Genomic DNA, 26,128 nt, shown 5'->3' with positions numbered 1-26,128 from the left:
GAAAGAAAGTCAACTTGACTGGAGAATGAGCCATGGGAGGAGACAGGTGTGCTGTAGCAGAATACTATGGCGTACTTAGGCACCCTAAACAGACAGTCTAACCTCACAGTATAAAATGCTGACAGGTGGCATAAGATGGGAACTGAAAAATGACACTAGATTTGGTCAGGTGGCACAGGGCAGAAAAACCCAAGAGGCCTGCCTGGGAATGAGACTGAAAATGTGAAAACAGAGAGAATACATAACTCTTCCAAGGAGTTGTTCTATATATAAAAAGGAGAAAAAGAGGGCAGTACTAGATGGACATGTTTCAGGGCCAAGGACAGAGAGTACGGCATGTTTATATGCTGATGGGACTCTAACAGACAGGGAAAACAAGATGTAGGAAAACAGGTTATAATTTAGGAACAATTAGTTGAAAGAGGATGGGTGTCTATGCATAACGTGACAGGAAGAAGAGACTGTTCGTGTACAACAGTGGTTATTATCTGACTTCATCTACACAGAGGGTGAAGCTAGACAAGAGAGCATCTGAAAGTCATAGATCAAACCTGATCTTTTACAGTAAACAAAACACGATTAGAAGTTCCTCAGCAGTGCTAAGATACTGTAGAAAAGGCATTCTGAAAACTAGAAAATAACAGCCTAGTAGGTTAGTGGAAACAAAAACTCCAGTTAGGAAGGGCAATGATGAGACTCTCATGATTCTTCTGTTGGGTAAGAGGGATAACGGAGGCTCCAAAAGGAAGAAGAGGTTTAAAAACCACTAAATGCCCTAAATGGATTCAACTTTACTCGAGCCTTAGAATTCCTTCTTTCTGACCTGCTCTAGGCTGGTAGGTTCCTTGAAGGCTCAACTCCAACATCTTTTCTAGAAAACCATCTTTATTCTCTCCAAGAATACTTGTGTTTCCTTGCTTGCAGAAATCATTTCACCAGGATTCTTATTTTTCAAGCTAATCTCAATTAACTGCACACTTGCATACTTTTACAACTAGTATTCTCCCAGGTATTCTATTTAATGCAGGGACTGAGCACCAAGAAATTTTACTTAAATAGCTACATGAAAAATGACCTTTGTACACATGTCAAAATACTTAGGGATGAAATGGTATGATGTATAGAATTTGCTTCAAAGTGACAGGTAAGGGGGAAGTGATGAATGCTGAAGCTGACTGGTAGGACCATGGGAATTATTTATACTACTTATGCTATTTTTGTGTATGTTCAAAATTTTTGTGTATGTTTAAATTTTCATAATAAAAATTACTTCAATTTTCTTTACATAATAAAAATTACTTTTACAATTTTTCATTGTAAATACTGCAACAATCAAATCTCTCTCATTTCTGTTTTTCCCAAACTTTCTGTTATATATAATTTGAATGGAATAGTCAACTGTTAACGGGAAACAGTCATACCTGAAAAGTAGTTTTCAAATGTGAGCTATCAAGTCCAATCCCAGCAATTCCCAATGCAGACAGAGAACTTGGTGAAAATGCTTGAATCTGATTCCCATACTGATCTGTAACAGTTATAACTAAAAAGGGGGAGGAAGTTTAATTTTACAGTATCTTAATTTAACATGATGTTGTCACATGTTTTACCATGAATATTTGAAGGAAACAATTTAGTGTCATGTAATAATCTGGATATAAGAAAAATATAGGATACGAATCACACTCACATATTTATTTTATGCTAACAAAAGTCAACATTCTTTTCTAACAAAAGTCAACATTCTTTTCAACTAACTGTTTTCAGAAATAGGTCAGCATAGGCAAAGATAGGGAAAATGCTTCAATCTTTCCAACAGTGGATTTTAAACCATTAACCATATATAAATCCAAAGTTTTCCTTTCAGATTATATATGCCAAAACATGAACATAAGGACGTATTATAGAAGTGTTTTAAAGAAAGAAAGTAGGTCATACTAACCTATTTCTCCTTGAAGCTCTTGACCCATCTGTACCGTTTTTCCTCCTTTTAATTCACATTTTAGATGTTTAGGTTCATCTGGAAGTGGTCTGAAATTGATTAACAAATTAAAGGCTTTAATTACACCATTATTGTAGAAAACAGTTTCAACATGCTAAGGAGTAACATATGTAATGCTCATTTTCTTAAACTTAAAAAACAGTATCACTATTAACCCAAAGGGAAATACAGAAAAGACAGCTTGCAAAGACAGTAGAGAATACTGACCAAAAAAATAAATGCATGTTAGATCACAGTTATCTATCCTGGATTAGAAGGAAATTATGACATGAGAGCACTGAAAAAAAAAAAGCAGATGGGTTGGTAAGAATGACTCATCAAGAGATCTGTCTCTGACTGAAGAGTGGTACATCTGATCATTTTGTCTCAGACATGGAGCTATTCTAAGTGTTGGAATAGTATGGAAATGTGTACAGAATTAAAGTAGAAAAGGTTAATAAAAAAGAGGCAGCCAAGGAACTGACAGGCCAGGGTGAAGGACAGGTCTTCTATATATTTACTTAAAATTTCCCCTTTTCTATCAGGTAGACTCAGCTTCGAAAATCGCCACTAACTAATGAAAGAACTCCTTCTGAGCAACACATTGACTGATCACACTGCATCTTTTATATTTCTCACGTTTTTGTCATTTTCTAGGAGTTTTCACTGTTGTCTGTCCTAGGAGGATATTCCTTTAACAAAAGTTCTAGTGTGGCAGATACTAAAGGGGCAAGTTAAGTGGAGGCTGAGAGTGATATTAAGAATGAATCACTATCATCAGTGAAGCTTTATTCCAAAGACAACCTGTTTCCAAGAAGTTGTGGAAATTTCTACATTAAAAAATGACTTTGATATGTATGCTTTGGTGAAAAGCATTTTTGTCACCATATGCTGAACATCTCAAAATGTAATATGCCCACACACCTTACTGTAAATGCACTTTCCAAAGACACATGGTCGTCTTGGAATGAAACCTGGCAATAGCGCATGTCTTTCACAGATGTCGGCACTTGCACATCAGGAAGCAGACCCTGCAGCAAGTGCTCTTTGTTAATCTCAGGAGTCCAATTAACCTAGAAGGGAAATTATATACTTAAGAATCATATAAAGCTTACTTCAATGTCTTCCTACTGCCAGTTATCTTACCAACCCATGCTCCCCAACTCTAAGGAAAAAGGCAGGCCCTTTATGACTATAAATGATGGTGGTTCATATATTACCAAGAGAAAAAAGTTATCTTCATTGTCTTCCCTGTTAATACTGCCACATCTTTCAATGCAATGAAATAAATATTCCTAAGTCATTCCTTTAGCACTTTGCCATAAGATTATTACTCTGGTCATTATAGTTTAAAAAAACCATGGGAATCAAATTATGTGATCAATTCTGAGAAGTTATAGTCAATTGTTTTTGTTTTTTCAAAAAGAATCTTATTATTACAGGTTTTAAATGAGATATAAGTGGACCCTATTCAGCAAGGTGAGAAAAGTTAAATTCACTATATAATTACCATCCTGGCCACATCTTGATCTTAATCCACTCTCAAATGTTTTTAGCTCTAATTTTAAACTCCACATTTTGTTATTTGATCCATTTTTTAAGTTGACTACCCCACTCTATTTTACTTTTAAACTTCCAATCCTTTCTATTTAAGACTTTTAGCTCAACTTTATGCTTTTAGCCTTTATAACTGTGATTCTTAAATCACTGATATTCTAATATTGTGATCCTAGTTTACACCATTCTAACTTTCTTAGTTACCTTGTTATCTTTGTAAACCATTGTTTATTCTTTATATCTTTTTTTCTTTTTTTAAATAGTGGAAGCAGCAAGCAGGAGTTGCACAAAATGGCTGTCTTCCTTCACCCTAGCTGTGCTCTCTGCTCAGAGAATTCCTATGTCTGCTCAGAGGATTTCTGTATCAGTTTGGGTTGACTTTCCTCAGTAATAGATAATTCTCTAAAGACTACACAATCACTTTAAGTGTGTACATTATAAATATCCTTTATAGTCAATAAAGCTACATGTTTTAAAATATCTGGAACCCAAGAAATGTATCATGACTAAAATTGAGGGAAATGTGTCAAAAGCAGGCCATGAGCTTAGAGAATGGCAAAAAGAAGGTTATATGCAGAAAGAGGCTCTCAAGTCAATGTTTATTCTTAATCCCAATAAGAAACTAAACTGTGGAAACATTATTATGAGAAAGCAAGGTATCAGTTCAGAAGCCAGGTTGCTAGTACCACTTTTAAACCACTTGCCTTCAGATCTGCTGAGAGATAAAAATGGCTTGCCTCCCTTCCAAGCAGGATAAGGACTATTTCTCTCACAATCCTCCCTTCTCTTATTATGGAGGGAAAAAATAAACCGGCTGGCGCAAGGGCTATTCCAAATATGATTTTAAAAATCATGTCAGCTGAACCCTGGTAAACAATTCTTACAAGATATCAGATCCTATATCTTGGAGACTCAGAATGGCTACAGAATTTAATACTGCAAAAAGAGGAGAATTCTCTGGTGGTACAGTGGTCATGACTCCTCACTGTCAAGAGCCTGGGTTCGATCCCTGGTTGAGGAACTAAGATCCCACAAGCTATGCAGCATGACGGAAAAAAAAACACCACCATTTTACTTGGGTTCTGTGAGGTGAGCTGTTCCAGTTTCAGCATATAGATTCACCCTTTCAAGGTACACACGCTACATTTAGATGGCTGAGGACCATCTGAAGCTAGTGAGAACTGACAAAACCATTGTGTACGGGTAACAATTTTAGACACTGCTTATACCAATTTCAAATGGCCAAATCAGGGGTCTGGTTTGGGGTTTACAATACTGTTCTACCGTTTGCCTTTAACAGACCTTTTCTTTACTGCCTTCAGAAGAGCTACAAAAATACTGCTCTGGTCAAGTAGAGATCTTAATTGTGAACATAAATACAGTTCATCAGGACTGGATTTTTGTTTAGGTGTCAAAATCATTTCTCTAAGCACAGATTTGACACATTCAACATTCCAATCTAGTGCATGTTAAAAAAAAACACAAAATTTTATTTAGCCTGGGGTTCTAAATAACAATGTTGTTTTGCTAGGATGAGCGTCTTCTTAGAGGACAGCCTATATAACTTGTTCAGTCTTCCAAGCAAAAAATGTACAAAATTCTTGCAAATAATCTATTTGAGATACCTACTTTAATTTTCTCCGACAAAGCTGATGTTATATGGATTTCTCTTTCTCCTTCATCATACATTTGAAAAATAAGATTATGCATAACATCTCCTGCTATCCAGTTAACCTCATCCTGATGTTTGATCTGGATGGCCTTCTGTCCTTCCACACTGAATATCTGTAATCTGGCAACGTGACTACTGGGGAGCAACTTAATAGTCTTCTCCACTGGTGCTACATCTTTACAACTCTGGGAAGAGAGAAAAACACAAATAACATACTGAATGAAAACATCTGTACTGAAAACATCATTTTTGGCTTTTATGGTGACTCTTTTGTATTGCTTAGGAATTTATTTCCAATATTATGGGAGATCATCTTATATATTGTTAAAAATTATATGTTCTCTCATTAAGAGGACACTGTACTATTAGCAAGCCCATATTTTATACCATCAAGTTATAAATAATGAAAGTGGTCACACTGTTAAAACCTAAAACTAGCATGCTGCTGCTACTGCTGCTAAGTCGCTTCAGTTGTGTCCGACTCTGTACGACCCCACAGACGGCAGCCCACCAAGCTCCCCAAGCAAGAACACTGGAGTGGGTTGCCATTTCCTTCTCCTAAAACTAGCACATTTGGACTTAAAAGAACATTCCTCTTGGTATATCTGCTTAAAAGTGTTGCAAACTTCTGAAAGTTTAACATGTGACACAGATTTGGTGTCAGCATTTATTAATAAGAACAAAGGTGTAATAAATTAAGAATGTTCTACAAAATCAGAGACAAATAACTGCCATAAAATATATTACTTAAGGAGCTTCTAAAGCTTTTTCAATTCATTTTTTATTGGGGTAAGTGGACAGAGTTGCTTGTAGCTAGATAAGGACTCTAGGTGCCCCAAGGCTGAGCAGTTTGTAATTTGTCATAAGAACAGCAGTGTTTTAAGAATCAGCAGAGATGAGCTGCTATGTTACATAAACTGATTTTAGGCACACAAAATTAAAACACTACACAATCATTTCAGAATCTAGGTATAGTGCATTCCATAGAATACAAAAAATTCAAGTCTAAACCTAAAATACCTTTACAATCCTGCTTTGCTAATGTCTCCTTCCTCATCTACTTGAGGTCATTCTATCAAAGCCCATTCACACAAATAATGACACAGTCAAAATTCCTACTTCAAAGAGTATCAGGCAAATAACCCACCTGCTGCTATCATAAGCACATCTTATTTGCCTGACTCAAAATTAAGAGTCACTGCTTTGTGATAACATTTTTAAACTGCATATTACAGGTATACTGTGGTCTTTGTTTTAACTGTCTTGTACTCTTGATTTTCAGCATGCTGCTGCTCTGCAGTATTTATATAATTGTATGTAAATGTTCCCTTGCTTTCAAGCCCAGCTTTCTCCTTAACAACAAATCTTTTCTTCCAGAATTGTCTTGCTCTTTTGCAAGACAATATACTCAAAAACACATTGCTCACATTACTGAAAAAAAGGAAATGCATAACAAATGTTTTAAGCTGATCAAACATAACTAGTTTCAAAAGAAAAGAATTAGAATAAAGTCAAATCATCTCATTCTAATTTTAAAAAATAAAAGTTTTTACCCTTTTGAGGCTCAGTATATGTTAGCTGATGTATACTTAGTTGGAAAAACATTGGTTCATCAACTGATTGAGTAATTCGCTATCTACCACCACATCAATCATGAAGAAATCACGTACAGGTATTTCACTTGCTTAAGTATCTACTGTCTCATTTAGCAATCTTCGGAAAGCAGATGCTTCTATCACCTGCCTGCCCTCCTCTAGGCTGGCCTCACCTTCAGCCATGATGAACGTCCAGGAACAAGGGTCCTCCTGGCACATCAACACAGCACTCTCTTTATAGGATAACACTAAGAAAAACCATGTATTTATTTTAAATTATACATACATATTAAATGTTCATATATCCTTCAGTAGTGGTTCAACAGGGACATTTATTAAACTTTCTAAGAAATAGGTGTAACTATAAGAAACAAACGAATAAAATAAAACGGATAGTTGTTACACTCTAATAATAGGAAAAAAATAATTTTAGGAACATATAATCAATAATAGCTATAGATATTATAAAAGGTTTGAGTAAGAAATTTCTAATATCTGATACAAAGTATTATTTACTATACCATTTCATTTTTGCCTTTTCTTCCATCTGGCTAAAAGAATCACAAATATCTCATCTTAAAAAGTCAAACAACTTTACATGAAATATTATAAAGTTATTAAAGAGTATTTGAATAAAAATTCAATATAATACCAATGAAAAACAATAACAACTTACAGGTATTTCAATTTTTGCTTTAAGTGTCTGGTCTTTTTTAATATTCTGAACTTGAATTGCTGGTCCTGATAAAATGCTAGTTCCAGAACTACTGCAATCCACAACATAGATTGGAAGGTTTGGAGCACCTGAAAACTATTGGAAGCATACAAAATAATTTAAGATCCCAATCAAATGCAACTGTTACTCAATAACTTAAATTTTCAAATAATATAGTATAGCTACTACTTCTGACTATAAATTAGAAAACTAAGTATAATTCACTAATATACTAGATAAATTCTGAATGAAATGAATTAAGTTTCTAAATGAAGCAACTGACAAACAACTAATCTCAAAAATATACAAGCAACTCCTACAGCTCAATTCCAGAAAAATAAACGACCCAATCAAAAATGGGCCAAAGAACTACATAGACATTTCTCCAAAGAAGACATACAGATGGCTAACAAACACATGAAAAGATGCTCAACATCACTCATTATCAGAGAAATGCAAATCAAAACCACTATGAGGTACCATTTCACGCCAGTCAGAATGGCTGCGATCCAAAAGTCTACAAACAATAAATGCTGGAGAGGGTGTGGAGAAAAGGGAACCCTCTTACACTGTTGGTGGGAATGCAAACTAGTACAGCCACTATGGAGAACAGTGTGGAGATTCCTTAAAAAACTGGAAATAGAACTGCTTTATGACCCAGCAATCCCACTGCTGGGCATACACACTGAGGAAACCAGAAGGGAAAGAGACACGTGTACCCCAATGTTCATCGCAGCACTGTTTATAATAGCCAGGACATGGAAGCAACCTAGATGTCCATCAGCAGATGAATGGATAAAAAAGCTGTGGTACATATACACAATGGAGTTATTACTCAGCCATTAAAAAGAATACATTTGAATCAGTTCTAATGAGGTGGATGAAACTGGAGCCTATTATACACAGTGAAGTAAGCCAGAAAGAAAAACATCAATACAGTATACTAATGCATATATATGGAATTTAGAAAGATGGTAACGATAACCCTGTATATGAGACAGCAAAAGAGACACTGATGTATAGAACAGTCTTTTGGACTCTGTGGGAGAGGGAGAGGGTGGGATGATTTGGGAGAATGGCACTGAAACACGTATAATATCATATATGAAACAAGTTGCCAGTCCAGGTTCAATGCACAATACGGGATGCTTGGGGCTGGTGCACTGGGATGACCCAGAGGGATGGTACGGGGAGGCAGGAGGGAGGGTTCAGGATGGGGAACATGTGTATACCTGTGGCGGATTCATGTTGATATATGGCAAAACCAATACAATATTGTACAGTTAAAAAATAAAATAAAATTAAAAAAAAAAAGAGTAAGTTTCTATAATTCTAGGTAAAATATGCTGATTTTGGAAGAAAAATCAACTTCCTTAACCATCATTCTTTCTTTTACTCTACCTATTTGGGTTTTCCTTTCCTTCTTGAGCTCTTTTACTCATATTCATTTACCCATCCATCCTTAATCCTCAAGGATAATTGTATCATTCTACTCATAACTGAGTACTTCATCTAAAATGAGGAGGATGGATAAAGGAAGGAGCGGGGAGTAATCTGTAGTTCAATACTTGGCATAGTTGGTGTCATTATCGGATTAGAGATGTTGAAAATTATTGGCAATGAGACAGCCCACAAATTTCTGCATGGAATAATCATTACACAGTCTAGATACTTTATCAGGCTTACTATAAAAGAGCCAAAAGACAGTGATTTCCAGTTACTACAATGGCACTCAAAATCTACACATTCTTATCTTACAACAGCTTACCTTACAATGAACAATCAACTTTGGCTGTGCTGTTATATTGTCTGATTCATCCAAAACTTCTACCTGAAATGGGAAAGCTGTTCCATTTTCTATAACTAAAATTTCAGAATCAGGTTTCACTTTCAATCGACGAGGAGGACCTACCAGAAAATTTATATAATGAAAATGAGATTCAGGTTTCCAAAACTGAAACGTTAAAACAGCAAAAGAAACAGCTTTTAACATTTTAAGTTTTAGTATCTTTTAAATAATGCTGAGAAAGAAGAAATATCCATGTTTAAACATTTCTACCCCCAAATGAATAGATTCTATACACAACTCCCAAATGCACAGATTTCCAATTGTATTAAAATGTTTGAGATCTAGCCTCGGTTTTATGGACAAGCTAAGACATGTGGTAACTCATGCTAGAAATCACTCAAATGTGTAAAATACTAAAAAAGATCCTGGAAAACAGTGTTCAAGAAAAAAGTAAAAGTTTATTAAACTACTTTTTAAATTTTCTATCTTTTACACAATGACTGATTTCTCAGGCACACTACATACCTCTATTACGTAATTTTGCTCAAAGGATCAGTTCATGTAATGACATAACCAGATAATTTACTCGTTAGACCACCCACAACCCTTTGATATCCTAAGCAAGCTGCACCATAATTTTCCTCTAAACTAATAAAAGAGGTTTTACACTTCAATAGCAGCATGACCTAGTGTGTCCTATAAACACTGATATTTTAAAATACAATTTATACTAAATACTGGGAACACAAGCTTACAAAGAACAAGTTATATCAGTTAATATTTGTGTTTTAACCACATGCCAACTCTTTTCTCAGAATCCTTACAATGACCTTGACCAAGAAGGTACTATTAGTATCATTCCCATTTTATGCCTGAGGAAGTTGGGATGCAGACAGAGTAAGTATCCTGTCCAGGTCACATGGCTACAAGGGGCAGACTTGAGTCAGTGACTACTCTGACTACACAGTCCCACGTTCCACCTCACAACCATCACTCTCAACTTCTAAAAAAATTTGTCAGCACTATCTGGTTAATAAGAACTTCCCCTGAGACTTGAATAATCCATACATTTTAGCTAACCTTTCAAAATAAAAGCATCATAAGTATTAATATGAAACAATTTTTTTTTGTACTTCTACCAATGGGCCAATCTTTACTTCTTTATCAATTCATGCTTGAGAGCAAGCTCAAACTACAACAATCTGTGAAAGGAAATAGTTAATATGTTTCTTTTTCATTAAAAATTTCATTAAAATCACTTTTTAGGTTGATAAATCATTACTCAACAACATAAAAGCATAAAAAACTTTTCTTCTTAAAATATGAAATATTTAGCTATATCAGAAAAAGGACAGATCCAGTTCTAATATAATCCTAGTTGTACACCCTTAAGAATAGTTTCACAATGTGTTTTCAATATTCACATTATTCTTTCAGATTATTTTTAGAACTTAACTCAAGTCTTCCTAAATGTTACCCTGTTTTTTAATTGATTATTTGTTAGTGTTATGCATGACATTCAAACGTATTTTCAAGACTTATACCATAACCAAACCAAAAAACACTTCACCTTTATAAGTGTCATTATACTTTAACATAAGAATATCATTTAAAAGGTAAGTATTAGGAATATTTCTTAAAGTAATATTACCTGGAAGTAATCTAATTTTTAAAATCTGTGAGTCTTCTTTTAAACCCGGCAGAATAACCTTCAGATTAAAATTCTGTTAAAAAAATTATTTTAATTAAATTCAAATCCTAAATACTCAAGTAATTTACCACCTCAATTCTGATTTATTTTTTGCTTTTCATTTTCATACCATTATAGAAAGTCACTCAGCAAATTTATATTGACTAAAATTATCATATGTATGTATGAAAGAAACGCAGGTGAAAAAAATTGGCTCATATTGCTTCTTTACAGACAATACTATCTTCAAATTCAAAAGGCATACCCTCTGAATAATTACTACAATTAGTATGGGCATTTTAAAAATCTGGAAAGTAGTAAAACGGAAAAAACCCCAAATCTACACATATCTAAATACAATGTCATGTTCTAGATTCCAGAATAGAAAAATATAGTGGAGAAACTGGTGAAATGTTAAAGTCCACAGTTTTGTTAAAGTATTATATCAATGATAATACTGGATAAATATACAATGTTTATATAAGATGTTTAACAGAGGAAGCTGGGTGAAATACATGTGAACTCTCTATACCATCTCTGCAAATCTTCTGTAAAAATAATTATTTCAAAATAAAAAGGTTTTTAAAACCTAGAAATCTTTTTAAGTACATTTACTAAAGTCAAAATTTCCATGAATTTCAAGTTCTTGTTCCAGAAACAGCTTAATTCAGGAGGATGGACAGAACTTGCTCTTTGCTTTAATGCAGTAAACTCACATGTGCTATTTTAAACATTATTTTGGCAGGGGAAATTTTTAAAATATGTATCGAAGGTAATGATATAATGGGGAAAAAGTAACATATCACTTAAGTTATTAGTTACAGTGTTCACATTAGTCATAGCAATCTGTTAGCTACTTTATACTCTTAACTGAAAAATTATCTTATTGCAGTTTGCCTTTACCATCCCTAACTTTATTCCTCCCTCTTCCTTTATCCAAATACCAAACTCAATATGTTTACAAAGGTAAAGTTTCTTATATTTTTGTTCCTATTCTAAGAAAAATATTGAAAAATAGAAAAAGAGCAAGAGAAGAAGCAACATAGTACTAGATAGCTGTTGAAAATGGCTTTGACTATGAAGAGACTGGAATGAAAATAAAGACAGCTGAAAATATTTAGCTCTGCTGCTGCTAAGTCACTTCAATAGTGTCCGACTCTGTGCAACCCCATAGACGGCAGCCCACCAGGCTCCCCCGTCCCTGGGATTCTCCAGGCAAGAACACTGGAGTGGGTTGCCATATTTAGCTCATAACCATTTAAAAAAGAACAGTAGCAAATGTGCTGGTCTTCCTCAGAGATGAAAGTGGTAATGGTATGTCAGGTGACATGATGCTGATTAATTCCTAAGAACCTGACACTACTGTCATCTTGCCACCAAACTAGGTTATTCAATTTTAAATGTCCAATTTTATTTTTACCATGTAAGAAATAAACATGCATTATAACATGTACGTACAATGCTTACCTTGCCTTGACAAGAGTTTACAGGGCCCTTAGCTGTAACACCTCGAATGACACAATTTGGTCCTTTGGTTATTTCGTCATAATGTAAAGTTAAACCACTGGAAAAAATAAATTATTTTTTAACATTTCCTCCATTATCTAAAAATAAGCTGCAAATGTTCTTTTTTCTTTTTTGGGGGGTGGGGGGGTGGGGTGGAGGTGGGCCTGCACCACACGACTTGCAGGATCTTAGTTCCCTGACCAGGGACTGAACATCGGTCCTCAACAGTGAAAGCACACAGCCCTAACTCCAATTAACTGATCCCAAACTGCAAACTCTACACCCAGTCATCAAGACACTTGGCAATTTTTCTTGAAAACATGAATGTGATAGGTTATATTCACTTTACCATGTAACAGAGTTAAGATTTCCTTCAGTTTTTACAAACTCTTTATCAGATTGTGATGAGGATCACAGTCTGGTTTACTGTTTATTCAATCATAAAATTGTTCCCTTTCTCTTCTACCTTTGTGAAGAAGTTTTCTAGGCTCACAGTAGGTTTTATTCTTATATATTTTCCCAACACAAAGGACAGAGGAAATTCCCAGGATGAATAGGAAAGAAGACCACAGAAGGACAAACGTAACAAGCTTAAGAGCTGATCTATACAGACCACCATCACAAAGTTCCAAGGAAGATGTCTAAAGAATATGAAACTGACAAGTTATCTATGTACAAAGCATCTTGAAAAGAGACCAGATAACTGGCAGAAAGCTACTTGGCAAAATAAAAAAAAGTATAACAGCTGTGCAATAAAGTAATTAGCACTTACATAATTTTAATAGAGCGAGCACTAAATACTGATCAAGCCAGAGTATAACTTTACTAAAAAATGTAGGAACAGGAAGGAGGCTTATTTGTAATATAAATGGCAACAAGAGAGTGTGTCCTCATCTTCCTTAGCCGTAAGTCAAGAGATAAAGCTTAAAACTGAAGAATCAGGAAGTAGTAACATAAAAGTTACTAACATATATGGCAGCAGGTACCAAAAAATTCAAGTAGAAAGCTGAAAGTGGTTTTGAGAAGTGGATTGTTGGTGAGGTGGAGAGGGCAGAAGAACTACTCTTTTTTTTTTTTTTAATAAGCCTTATCAACCCTATTTGATTCTTTAGGCTGTATGTGTGAATTATTTTTATTTTAATTTAGTTAACACTGGGAAAAAAAAAAACCTACTAGACAAAGATCTTACTATAATGAAGATAAATACACACAGCCAGGCCACCAAGACTTTTTAAGTCCCAAATCTTAATTACCAATATGTATGTGTGATAGAGACTCTGTAAGAATATCTTATCAAGGATAAGATGGAAGATATAATTAAAAACAGGGGTCAACTAACACACAAATATTTCCCATTTGTGACTAGATGGATTACATTTTTAGTGTTCTTTATTTTTAAACAGGCTTCCCTTGTGGCTCAGATGGTAAAGAGTCTGCCTGCAATGTGGGAGACCAGGGTTCAATCTCTGGGTGGGGAAGATCCCTTGGAGAAGGAAATGGCAACCCACTCCAGTACTCTTGCCTGGAAAATCCCATGAATGGAGGAGACTGGCAGGCTATTTTTAAACATAGATGTTTAAGTATTCAACTCTTCCATTATGGTTTAATATTCAAATGAATGCAATATGTAAAGATCACTTTTTGCAAAAGAATCACTTTTTGCACAAGAACCATATTTAGCAACTTAAGAGAATATTTAGAAAAATTCATTTGCAATATTTTTTATAACTGATTTGTTTTTCAGGAACTTAAACCATGGTACAAATCTGGACACTAAGCTATATCTCACTAGTCTGTGAGCTTCTAGAGGCAAATCCTATATTCTTATTCATTTTTATGTCTCCAGCTAGCAAATGCCTGGAATACAATACATACTCAAACGATTAAAAGAGCAAACAATTACACCAAAAGGGGGAAAAAGTACACATCAATAGCAAAAGAAGGCATACATTAAAAAGTGGGCCCCAAAGACAAATTTGGCAAAAATGTGAGAAAAAGAATTTCTCCCTAGGCACCTTAGAAACAGGTAATGGAAAACGATGAACATCCTCAATTATATAACTGGACTTTTCATTGCTATTTCTTAATATTAGCCAATCATTTCATTCTACAGGGTTACTAAGTAAAGGCAAATTCCAAGGAAGAACCAAATTTCCATGGAAAGCATAATTTTTAGTTATAGTTTTAAAAACAAACTAAAAATAATTCTACTAGCAGGTTAAAAGCCTACCAGTAGGTAACCGCTAAGTTTAAATGCCCATAATTTCTAAGCAAACAACAAAATAAAAACATTGTATAGTGCATAGAACTGCCAAGAGACGTCATATCGTACTTGCCAAAAAAAAAAAAAAGGAGTAAGACAGACCTATTAGTCTCAACCAAGTAACTGTAACAGCAAAAATTCAGTCCAAACAAACTTTACTGAGATAATTCATATATGACACTACAGCTGCAGAGTATAGCTTGGGACTAACTAAATCCCCCAGATATCATAAAATATCAAACATTTTAAATAAATCTGAAGTTAACACAAATAATTTAAGCTAAATGCAGTGAATACTCAGCAAATATGAACATTCAGATTACCCTGCTTCAAAAATTGGCTGAATATCAGTAGACAGTTGACTAGTATGACCAAATTCATCCTGAAACTCCACAGGGATATTGAATGGGACTCCAACACGAAAAGGAGGATCCAAAAGACCGAACGAAAATTTCTCTGGTTTACCCTCTTGAAAAAAAAAACACGAAAAGAAAATTCATCAGTCAGAGATTCATTGAAGGTAAAAACATCTATTTACATATGGAAGATTAAACTACGATAAAGATGGCATTTTAAATAAGCAAAATTTACATAAATTCTATCTACAATATACCTGCGAAAATTACAGATTGTTATCTTATATATATAAATAAGCCTAGAAACAGAGATAAATGTGTTTTTAAACTATGAAATTATTCAAATATAATAAAGAAATGTTTACAATTTTATCAAAGGAAAAAGTAAGGCAAAACACAATATTCAATAGCTATTCAAGGATATATGTGACAAAGATTAAAATATTTTAATAGATACAAAGTCAATAGAGAAGCTCCATATGAGAAAGTATTTGCAATGTATGCCATCAAGGATTTAAATCCTAAATACATTAAAACTTCCTATAAACAGCTATTGTTAAAATGCAGTCTATAGTCTAATAGTTTCAAGTCATCCCCTGTGAAATTATTAGAAATGCAAATTCCAAGATTCACCTTATCCTGTGTCAGATACCCTAGGAATGAGGCCCACTGGTCTACAGTTTAATAAAACCTGCAGGTGATTCAGATAAAACTCACACTTAAGAACTAGTTTTACACTATTAAAATGGGCATAGACTTTCACAGAATGACAATGTCCAATAAAGGCTAAAGAGATACACAACCTAATAATTAAATAATTTAACTATCGACTAAGCTAAATAAATACTGTAATATAGCTTGGCCAGCAGTGAGCATAGGGAAATAGGAACCCTCAGTCTGTTGGTGAGGGTACATAATCTTTTAGAAGGGTAAACTGACAAAAAATATATATAAAATGTTAAAGCACATATTGATAATTTCAGTTTGGCAATTCTACTTCTTGGGATCCACTCTAGAGAAATTCTAGCACGTGTACACAAAACATAATTTCCCCACCCCCTCATATAGAAACGTGATGTGTAACAGTCGCAAAATTGGAAATACATGAAATGTTCACCAAAGAAAACTGCTAAAACTACAGCAAGTCCCTACTGTGGAAAGTTCCACAGTTGTTATTTAAAGAACATGGTAGATCTGTATGAACAAAAAAGGAACACTCTCCAAAGTGGCTTTATGATTAGAGAAGGCAAAATACTCCCAGGCACTTAAAAATCAGCTCTCCAAAACCCCATAATAATATGACACCACAGAGCTTTTTTTTAAAGAGGCCTAAATCTTCAAAACAAGACCGGGAGCTGACTGTGGCTCAGATCATGAACTCTTCTTTATTGCCAAATTCAGACTTGAAAGTAGGGAAAACCACTAGACCATTCAGGTATGACCTAAATCAAATTCCTTACGATTATACAGTAGAAGTGAGAAATACATTTAAGGGACTAGATCTGATAGATAGAGTGCCTGATGAACTATGGATGGAGGTTTGTGACACTGTACAGGGGACAGGGATCAAGACCATCCCCATGGAAAAGAAATGCAAAAAAGCAAAATGGCTGTCTGGGGAGGCCTTACAAATAGCTGTGAAAAGAAGAGAAGCGAAAAGCAAAGGAGAAAAGGAAAGATCTAAGCATCTGAATGCAGAGTTTCAAAGAATAGCAAGGAGAGATAAGAAAGCCTTCCTCAGCGATCAATGCAAAGAAAGAGAAGAAAACAACAGAATGGGAAAGACTAGGGATCTCTTCAAGAAAATCAGAGCTACCAAGGGAACATTTCATGCAAAGATGGGCTTGATAAAGGACAGAAATGGTATGGACCTAACAGAAGCAGAAGATATTAAGAAGAGGTGGCAAGAATACACAGAAGAACTGTACACAAAAGATCTTCATGACCCAGATAATCATGATGGTGTGATCACTCACCTAGAGCCAGACATCCTGGAATGTGAAGTCAAGTGGGCCTTAGAAAGCATCACTACGAACAAAGCTAGTGGAGGTGATGGAATTCCAGTTGAGCTATTCCAAATCCTGAAAGATGATGCTGTGAAAATGCTGCACTCAGTATGCCGGCAAATTTGGAAAACTCAGTAGTGGCCACAGGACTGGAAAAGGTCAGTTTTCATTCCAATCCCAAAAAGGCAATGCCAAAGAACGCTCAAACTACTGCACAATTGCACTCATCTCACATGCTAGTAGTAAAGTAACACTCAAAATTCTCCAAGCCAGGCTTCAGCAATACGTGAACTGTGAATTTCCAGATGTTCAAGCTGGTTTTAGAAAAGGCAGAGGAACCACAGATCAAATTGCCAACATCCGCTGGATCATCAAAAAAGCAAGAGAGTTCCAGAAAAACATCTATTTCTGCTTTACTGACTATGCCAAAGCCTTTGACTGCGGATCACAAGAAACTGTGAAAAATTCTGAGAAGAGATGGTAATACCAGACCATCTGACCTGCCTCTTGAGAAACCTATATGCAGGTCAGGAAGCAACAGTTAGAACTGGACATGGAACAGACTGGTTCCAAATAGGAAAAGGAGTACGTCAAGGCTGTATGTTGTCACCCTGCTTATTTAACTTCTATGCAGAGTACATCAAGAGAAACACTGGGCTGGAAGAAGCACAAGCTGGAATCAAGATTGCCAGGAAAAATATCAATAACCTCAGATATGGAGATGACACTACCCTTATGGCAGAAAGTGAAGAGGAAAAAAAAGCCTCTTGATGAAAATGAAAGAGGAGAGTGAAAAAGCTGGCTTAAAGCTCAACATTCAGAAAACGAAGATCATGGCATATGGTCACATCACTTCATGGGAAACAGATGGGGAAACAGTGTCAGACTTTATTTCGGGGGGCTCCAAAATCACTGCAGATGGTGACTGCAGCCATGAAATTAAAAGATGCTTACTCCTTGGAAAGAAAGTTATGACCACCTAGATAGCATATTCAAAAGCAGAGACATTACTTTGCCAACAAAGGTCTGTCTAGTCAAGGCTATGGTTTTTCCTGTGGTCATGTATGGATGTGAGAGCTGGACTGTGAAGAAAGCTGAGCACCGAAGAATCGATGCTTTTGAACTGTGGTGTTGGAGAAGACTCTTGAGAGTCCCTTGGACTGCAAGGAGATCCAACCAGTCCATTCTAAAGGAGATCAGTCCTGGGTGTTCATTGGAAGGACTGATGCTAAAGCTGAAACTCCAATACTTTGGCCATCTCATGCAAAGAGTTGACTCATTGGAAAAAGACTCTGATGCTGGGAGGGATTGGGGGCAGGAGGAGAAGGGGACGACAGAGGATGAGATGGCTGGATGGCATCACTGACTGGATGGACATGGGTTTGGGTGAATTCTGGGAGTTGGTGATGGACAGGGAGGCCTGGCATGCTGCGATTCACGGGGTCACAAAGAGACACTAATGAGCGACTGAACTGAACTGAAACCTTCAAAAAGAAAGAACAAGAAAAAAGACAACAGTAACAGAATTTGAAAGCTAGTGAGCATATGAACAAGTATAATTCTCCAGGCAAGAATACTGGAGTGGGTTGCTATATCCTTCTCCAGGGGGTTTTCCCAACCAAAGGATTGAACCTGGATCTCTTGCATTGCAGGCAGATGCTTTACCATCTAAGCTACTGGGGAAGCACTATGGACCTAACAGTAAGACTCAAAAAATCAAATCCTCAATCATCAACAAAACTAGCAGAGAGCCAATTTAATTTGCAGTATATAACATTCAAAAATCTCAAGCATGGCTCTATCAAGTAGGAGTGAAACTGGAATAAAAGAGAAAGACTAGCTCAAGTCTGTCAGAATCAGTTCCTCAGATCCCCACCCCTCGATACACAGAGCCAGTCAACTACCTCCTTAATTTTCAACAACATTTGGAAGGTTTCTCCTCTGGGAAAGCTTAGAGTAGGTCCAAGGAGTGACCTACTACTGAACACTGGACATAGCACTACTGAAAGCGCCAATTTACTGAAAACATGTAAATCAAGTGAAAGATTAATACTGAATGTGAAATATATAACAATCTTTTCCAGCTTGGCTCCCCAAATTCTGGCCCCTAGGTGTTTACACTCCACTCTGGAGAATCTGAACAGCCAGAGGAAAAAAACCTAAAATCCGCTTATTATAATCTCCCCAAATGAAATAAACACTCTCAAATGTCCTATTCTTAAACATGTGCACTAATAATGTAAGAGATCATCTAATAGGAAAGACCCAGTGCGGATGGAAAAAAAAAACAACATTGAAGAAACAGGCTATGAATCAAGTTTAAAAACATCAAAGAAAAAAAATACCATTATTAATAGCCTCAGAGAATTAATAAAAATATTAATCCACAAAGTCAGAAGAAAATGCTTTGAAAAGGAAATAACCTTTTTAGAATAAAATATTTTATTCTAATAAATAAATAAATATTGGAGAATAAAATACTCTAGAAAGTGAAAAATAATAGCAGAAAGAAAAAAATCAATAGAAAACATCAAACATCATGCTAAGGAAGTCTCTTATAAAGTAGAAAAATAGAATTAAGCGATGGAAAGTAGAAAACACAGTATACCAATTGACAGGTCCAACGTCTGAACACTAGATGCTATAGAAGGAAAAAAAGACCCAAAATCAAAGAGACTCAGAAGAACCCCTAGAACTTAAAATGTCAGAGATGGGGACCCAAACTCTAAATTATTCAAACATCTGAGGATTGTGGGGGAGACAGAATGGGGATAGTTGGATTGGGAGTGGGTTTTTAACATACAAAAGTCAGGAATCAAAATAACTTTAAAGTCTACCAGTAACAAAGGAAGCTAGAAAACAATGATGTATAAGGAGCATGATTATCAAGCAGAGTTATAAAGTCATTTCTAAAACCAAAATGGTTATACAATTGGTCAAACATCTTTTATCAAATTTTCTATTTTCCTCTTGATTTAAAATGCCACCTTTAGCATACAGAGTTACATATTGGTGTTTTGCTTACCTTTAACAGAAAATTTAATTGCTTTAGATGGTAGTGGCCTTCCTGCATAAGTGTCTGCATTACTTTCATTCAGGACAACTTGCAATTTCAATGTATAATTCCCCAACTTGTGAATATTTTCTGGACAAATTAAGAAGAAATTAAAATTCAAGTAAACACAATACTGATATAATTTTTAATATTCAGAATAACAACTCACCCATTTTTTTAAACCAGTAAGGCCATTTTCCTCCATGTTGACTAATATGTGAAATTATTTCCTTATTTCCACTTGAAGCTTAATAAAAGAAAAAAATTTATACTTTGAGAAACAAAATTTAGAACATGAATATGAAATGTCACAGTGGCATCAAATATCTGTTGTACATTTTTAAAAATAGCTTTTAAACTTCAAAAGACCTAAAATTATCCTATGCAAGTCAATAGCATAATGAAACTACTCATTCAGACAATAAAATTCCTTTAATTCTTAAAAATGTATCTGTAAATAAGCTTAACTGGTATAAAGAATATAGAGATAATTTTTTTATATTAAAAATCATTTCTTTGACAGTTTTCTCCAAGAATAAAACAGAATTGTTTGTTTACATAATCTCTAAGACCTAGTACCTATTAAGAGGTCTGATGAAGGAGAAAGGAAACGGATGATAGCACTTTTCTGAAATATTCTTTGCTATTTATTTTTGTCTTTAGAATCATGTAAATGACTTTAATAATTAACAAAATGGAATTAAAACAATTCATAAGCAAAAGCAAATTGTAGGTAGGTGATATGACCACATTAAAAAAATTATTTCAAGTGATTCAACTTTAGAATATATAAAAACTTTAAAGACAAATAACACTGCAAAGAAGTAAAAATTAATCTAATAGTCTTATTATCAGTAATTTTAATTAAGCCTTTATACTGCCTTTCCTATAAAAGTTGTTTCAAAATAAATCAATGACCATAACTGATACAGGAAATTTCTTACTAATTAATAAACCAAAAAGGATAATAAATTGAGATAATAGGACAATAAATTAGGAATAAATGAAAGAATCAGTGGGAAAACCCACTGTATCATGCATACCAAATAACAAAGCAAAAATCACTAATGGATGAAACTCTTACAACATGGATGAAAGGAGAACTTTATAGTCATACCAGCCAAGTGAATTCAATAATCCATCCCAGTAGCACTAAAAGTGGGACAATTAACTATAGCTATCAAATGCCTCTTATATAATACCTAAAAACACAAATTCACTACAAAGTATTGATTCTTGCTTTAGGAGGGGGAAAATAGTGAACCTAAATCAATTCAAGGTTTTGGGGTAATTTCTAGTCTTCAGGGAATAGAACAAACAGCAGAATAAGTTAAATGACATTACAAAGAAACAGACAAGTATGTGCAACACTATACAGTACAATAAAGTATAGATTTAAAAATGACTGAGACAGTAAATTTGTTATATATTTTACCAGAAAAAATAAACCTTTTAATTATTTTATATAGAAACATATACCAGGCAGACCTTAGAGATATGGTAGGCTTGGCTTCAGATCACAACAAAACAAGGATCACAATAAAGGAAGCTACATAAATGTTTTCCCTTCCCAGTGCATATAAGCTATGTTTATACTATACTATAGTCTATTGAGTGTGCAATAGCATTATTTCTTTTAAAGAATAATGACAGTCAGTCAGTTCAGTCACTGAGTTGTGTCTGATTCTTTGCGACCCCACGGACTGCAGCATGCCAGGCCTCCCTGTCCATCACCAACTCTGGAGTTTACTCAAACTCATATCCATCGAGTCGGTGATACCATCCAACTATCTCATCCTCTGTCGTCCCTTTCTCCTCCTGCCTTCAATCTTTCCCAGCATCAGAGTCTTTTCAAATGAGTCAGCTCTTCACATCAGGTGGCGAAAATATTGGAGTTTCAGCTTCAGCATCAGTCCTTCCAATGAATATTCAGGACTGATTTCCTTTAGGATGGATTGGCTGGATCTCCTTGCAGCTCAAGGCACTCTCAAGAGTCTTCTTCAATACCACAGTTCAAAAGCATCAGTTCTTCGGCACTCAGCTTTCTTCACAGTCCAACTCTCACACCCATACATGACTACTGGAAAAACCATAGCCTTAACTAGGCGGACCTTTGTTGGCAAAGTAATCTCTCTGCTTTTGAATATGCTATCTAGGTTGGTCATAACTTTCCTTCCAAGGAGTAAGCGTCTTTTAATTTCATGCCTGCAACCACCAACTGCAGTGATTTTGAAGCCCCCAAAAATAAAGTCTGCCACTGTTTCCACTGTTTCTCCATCTATTTGCCATGAAGTAATGGGACTGGATGCCATGATCTTTGTTTTCTGAATGTTGAGCTTTAAGCCAACTTTTTTTCACTCTCCTCTCACTTTCATCATAAGGCTCTTTAGTTCTTCACTTGCTGCCATAAGGGTGGTGTCATCTGCATATCTGAGGTTATTGATGTTTCTCCCAGCAATCTTGATTCCAGCTTGTGCTTCCTCCAGCCCAGTGTTTCTCATGATGTACTCTGCGTATAAGTTAAATAAGCAGGGTAACAATATACAGCCTTGACGTACTCCTTTTCCTATTTGGAACCAGTCTGCTGTTCCATATCCAGTTCTAACTGTTGCTTCCTGACCTGCATACAGATTTCTCAAGAGGCAGATCAAGTGGTCTGGTATGCCCATCTCTTTCATAATTTTCCACAGTTTATTGTGATCCACACAGTCAAAAATAAAAAGTACTTTATTGCTAAAAATGCTAATGTTCACCTGAGCCTTCAGCAAGTTGTAGCAATAATATCAAAGACCACTAATCACAGATCATCATAACAAACATAATTTTTAGAAAGTCTGAAAAGTTGCCAGAATGACCAAAATGTTACAAAGGGACATTAAGTGAGCAAATACTGTTGGGAAAATGGCATTAACAGACTTGCTTAACACAGAGTTGCCATAAACCTTGAATCCATAAAAAATGCAGTATCTGCAAATGGCAATAAAACAAAGTTCAATAAATGAGGTATGCCTCATGTGCTGCAGTCCATGGGGTCACAAATAGTTGGACACAACTGAGCAACTGAACTGATGCCTATATGTAGTTTTGTGGGGGTTTTTTTTGTTTTTTTAAATAAGAGGGGGACAGGATGGTCAGAGTTACAAACAGGTTGGAAGATCCCACACTGTTGGCTCTGAAGATGGAGAAAGGGACCACAAGGCCAAGGAATATGGGTGACTTCTAGAAGTGGAAAGGCAAGCCTTCCCTACAACCTCCAGAAGGTTGCTATCCTGCTGACACTTTGATTTCAGCAGTCAGATGACCAAGAGAACTGTAAGATAATAAACATACTGTTTTAAGCCACCAAAAAAAAAAAAAAAAAAACCCTGGAGAAATACAGAACAGTGTGTCACAGAGGCCAAAAAGAGAGTACTGCAGCAAAATGAATTAGTCAAACTGTTCAATGCTGCTGAGGCTAAAAAGACATTTATAAGACGAAAGTATACACTACCACTGACTATAGTTTATAAATGTTGGAAATAAACATACAGTGAATAAAATACACTGTATCTGTAAAATCCATAGACCAGACATGCAAGTATATAGTGGTAGAACAGATTATGGAAAACAAGTATTGAAAATACTTTCAGGTGGTCAAGACAAAAACAAGAGACGAGAATTACAAGGTGATTAAAGTTAGGAAAATACAAGATGAGTGATAACATGTAGTTCTTCTTCCTTTAACAAAGAGTGGCTCCCATTTCTCAACTCAAAACAAGTACTTCTCACCCATAGGTTCAGAGACAGTATTTTTGATTTAGAAGGTACCTTAAGGATTATCCAATCTAAATCCCTATTCAGTACAAACTGATATGCATACACATATCTTTATTTTAGCCCATAGCTACCTCCATAGGAATATTCAGAATACAGTGTTAAAAACAAAACAAACAAAAAACCCTAAGAAAACAACTGAGTTTTTAAAAAATGAATTATTCTAATACTTTAGAAACTCTTAACTTCAAAGCACTATCTATCAGATTGCTAGGCCATCAATAATTCCACAAAGATGTTAAAATATGTATATACATTTACGAACAACAATAAAGATCCAAACATACAAATCAGTGTTTATACTTACAGTGTAATATAACTTTGAGCTCAACCAGGAGTTTCTTTGACCCTCCATGACTTGTTCCTGGAAGCTTCTGCATCGTTTCCCCTTTTTTATTTAATATTTCAATTCTTAATGCACCTATCAGTCCAAAATTAAAAATAAGAACATCTTAGTTACACCCAATGAATCTGATGAATCTGCCAGGTCTTCACATAGCGTTTTAATTTTTTATCATTTTTTTACCATGAAATGTTAAGAAGAAAAGCATTTTTTCAGTGTTTAAAATACACACACATAAGAAAAACCAAAAACATACCAATGGGGGTTCCAGCAGGTCTGATCTCATTTGGCAATAATTCATCTCCTTCAGGCCAAGTCACTGACAGTCTATCAGGGAGTCTATTATTAAAACAGCATATTAATGTTTCATGAAATGTATTAATTATGGTCTTATTTTTAAAAATAAAAGTTACTAGAAACTTTAATAGTTCTAAATTTTTTCCCCAATAGTTAAATCTGAAATTCTGTATGATTAATACACCAAAGCTTTAATCACTGCTGTGGCTACAAAGTAAAACAAAATCTCTTGATGTTAAGAGACAGGAATTGCCCCCATTTTTTGAGATTTTTCTACTAATTTGTAGTACGAGCTACCTTTGGGAGAAAGGATAACTCTAGAAACAGAAGAATTACCAGTGAGTTCAGTAAGAATCAAAATAACTGCATCATTAGCCGCACAAAAGCCACAGTTTTGTTTTTCGATGTTTTACTTCTTTTGCTCTTATTTTTACCTCTCACCATTTTCTTCTAGTTACAGGCCAAAGTCATTGTTTTTTAACAAACTTAATCATAGTGCTGTTAACAGTGCTAACCTTCCTTATTTTTCTATAAAACAAATACAGGATTCTGTTTTGATAACTAGAGCGCTTTTTTTTTTTAACAGCAAGAAGTTCGTCACAATACACACATCGAAGACTACAAGTGCCTAAATACAAAAGCATAATGTCACACTCAATAATAACTAAAAGGACAATTCCTCTTCAATTTTCTTGTCATTTTTTACCATGCATCTTGAAACATAAATTACCTTGCCATTTCATCTTCTACATATTTTTTCACAGCTTTCTCAGCAACTGTCCTATCCAGCTTTGCAATTGGCACAGTTTTTATTTCATCATATAGTGCCTGAGGTTCCTGAATAAGCAAAATTTATACCAACATTTCAAAAAGCTATTTAAATTTAGTCACAAGAATATTGATTTCTTTCAAAAAATATTTTTACCCTAATTAAGTAGATAAATCATAATAACTGTTATTATATTACACCACAGTGTTTATTTCCATTTTTCAGATAAACACCCTAGGTCTAATTAAATACCTTCAAATCTTAACAAGAGCATAGTATCAGGAAGGATAAAGGGCCTCCCTGGTGTCTCAGACAGTAAAGAATTTGCCTGCAATGCAGGAGACCAGTGTTCGATCCTTGCACTGGGAAGACCCCCTGAAGAAGGGAATGGCTGCTCATTCCAATATTCTTGCCTGGAGAATTCCACGAACAGAGGAGCTTGGTGGGCTACAAGCCCATGGGGTCACAGAGTCAGACACAACTGAGCAACTAACACTTCTTTATAAGGATAAAGCCCACTCTAGTTTTGTTTTTCATTCTTGAGATAGAAGTCTGGCTCCAATGTTTATGTTTATGAGCCTTGAATGAAATGTGCACTTTAAAATTACTGTAAAATTGGCAATAATATTGTAACATTTGTTAAACACTGGGCACATAGATGTTAAGTTCTACAAACTACTAAAAACATCAAATATGAAACATAAAACATCATGCTCCCACTCCT

The 26,128-nt window shown here is 35.1% G+C and overlaps 1 protein-coding gene across 3 annotated transcripts in view; it reads right to left on the bottom strand.

The window, feature by feature from the left end:
- The window catches only part of SMCHD1 (structural maintenance of chromosomes flexible hinge domain containing 1), a 127,464-nt gene that overhangs the window by 53,067 nt on the left and 48,269 nt on the right, over positions 1-26,128 (bottom strand). For all 3 annotated transcript variants that reach the window (XM_070778868.1, XM_070778867.1, XM_019986735.2), the window contains exons 15-28: positions 25,366-25,472; positions 24,595-24,677; positions 24,303-24,416; positions 20,352-20,429; positions 20,153-20,272; positions 15,089-15,233; positions 12,464-12,560; positions 10,958-11,030; positions 9,286-9,425; positions 7,479-7,613; positions 5,165-5,392; positions 2,903-3,051; positions 1,940-2,028; positions 1,422-1,540 (exon numbers count right to left, since the gene is read on the bottom strand). In XM_070778868.1, coding sequence (XP_070634969.1) covers positions 1,422-1,540; positions 1,940-2,028; positions 2,903-3,051; positions 5,165-5,392; positions 7,479-7,613; positions 9,286-9,425; positions 10,958-11,030; positions 12,464-12,560; positions 15,089-15,233; positions 20,153-20,272; positions 20,352-20,429; positions 24,303-24,416; positions 24,595-24,677; positions 25,366-25,472 — 1,677 coding nt within the window. The remainder of the gene's footprint in view (positions 1-1,421; positions 1,541-1,939; positions 2,029-2,902; positions 3,052-5,164; positions 5,393-7,478; positions 7,614-9,285; positions 9,426-10,957; positions 11,031-12,463; positions 12,561-15,088; positions 15,234-20,152; positions 20,273-20,351; positions 20,430-24,302; positions 24,417-24,594; positions 24,678-25,365; positions 25,473-26,128) is intronic.

This window comes from Bos indicus, chromosome 24, assembly GCF_029378745.1.
Source record: "Bos indicus isolate NIAB-ARS_2022 breed Sahiwal x Tharparkar chromosome 24, NIAB-ARS_B.indTharparkar_mat_pri_1.0, whole genome shotgun sequence".
Lineage (NCBI taxonomy): Eukaryota > Metazoa > Chordata > Mammalia > Artiodactyla > Bovidae > Bos > Bos indicus.
The sequence above is the reverse complement of the archived record's forward strand: the minus strand, read 5'-3'. Positions and strand labels throughout refer to the sequence as shown.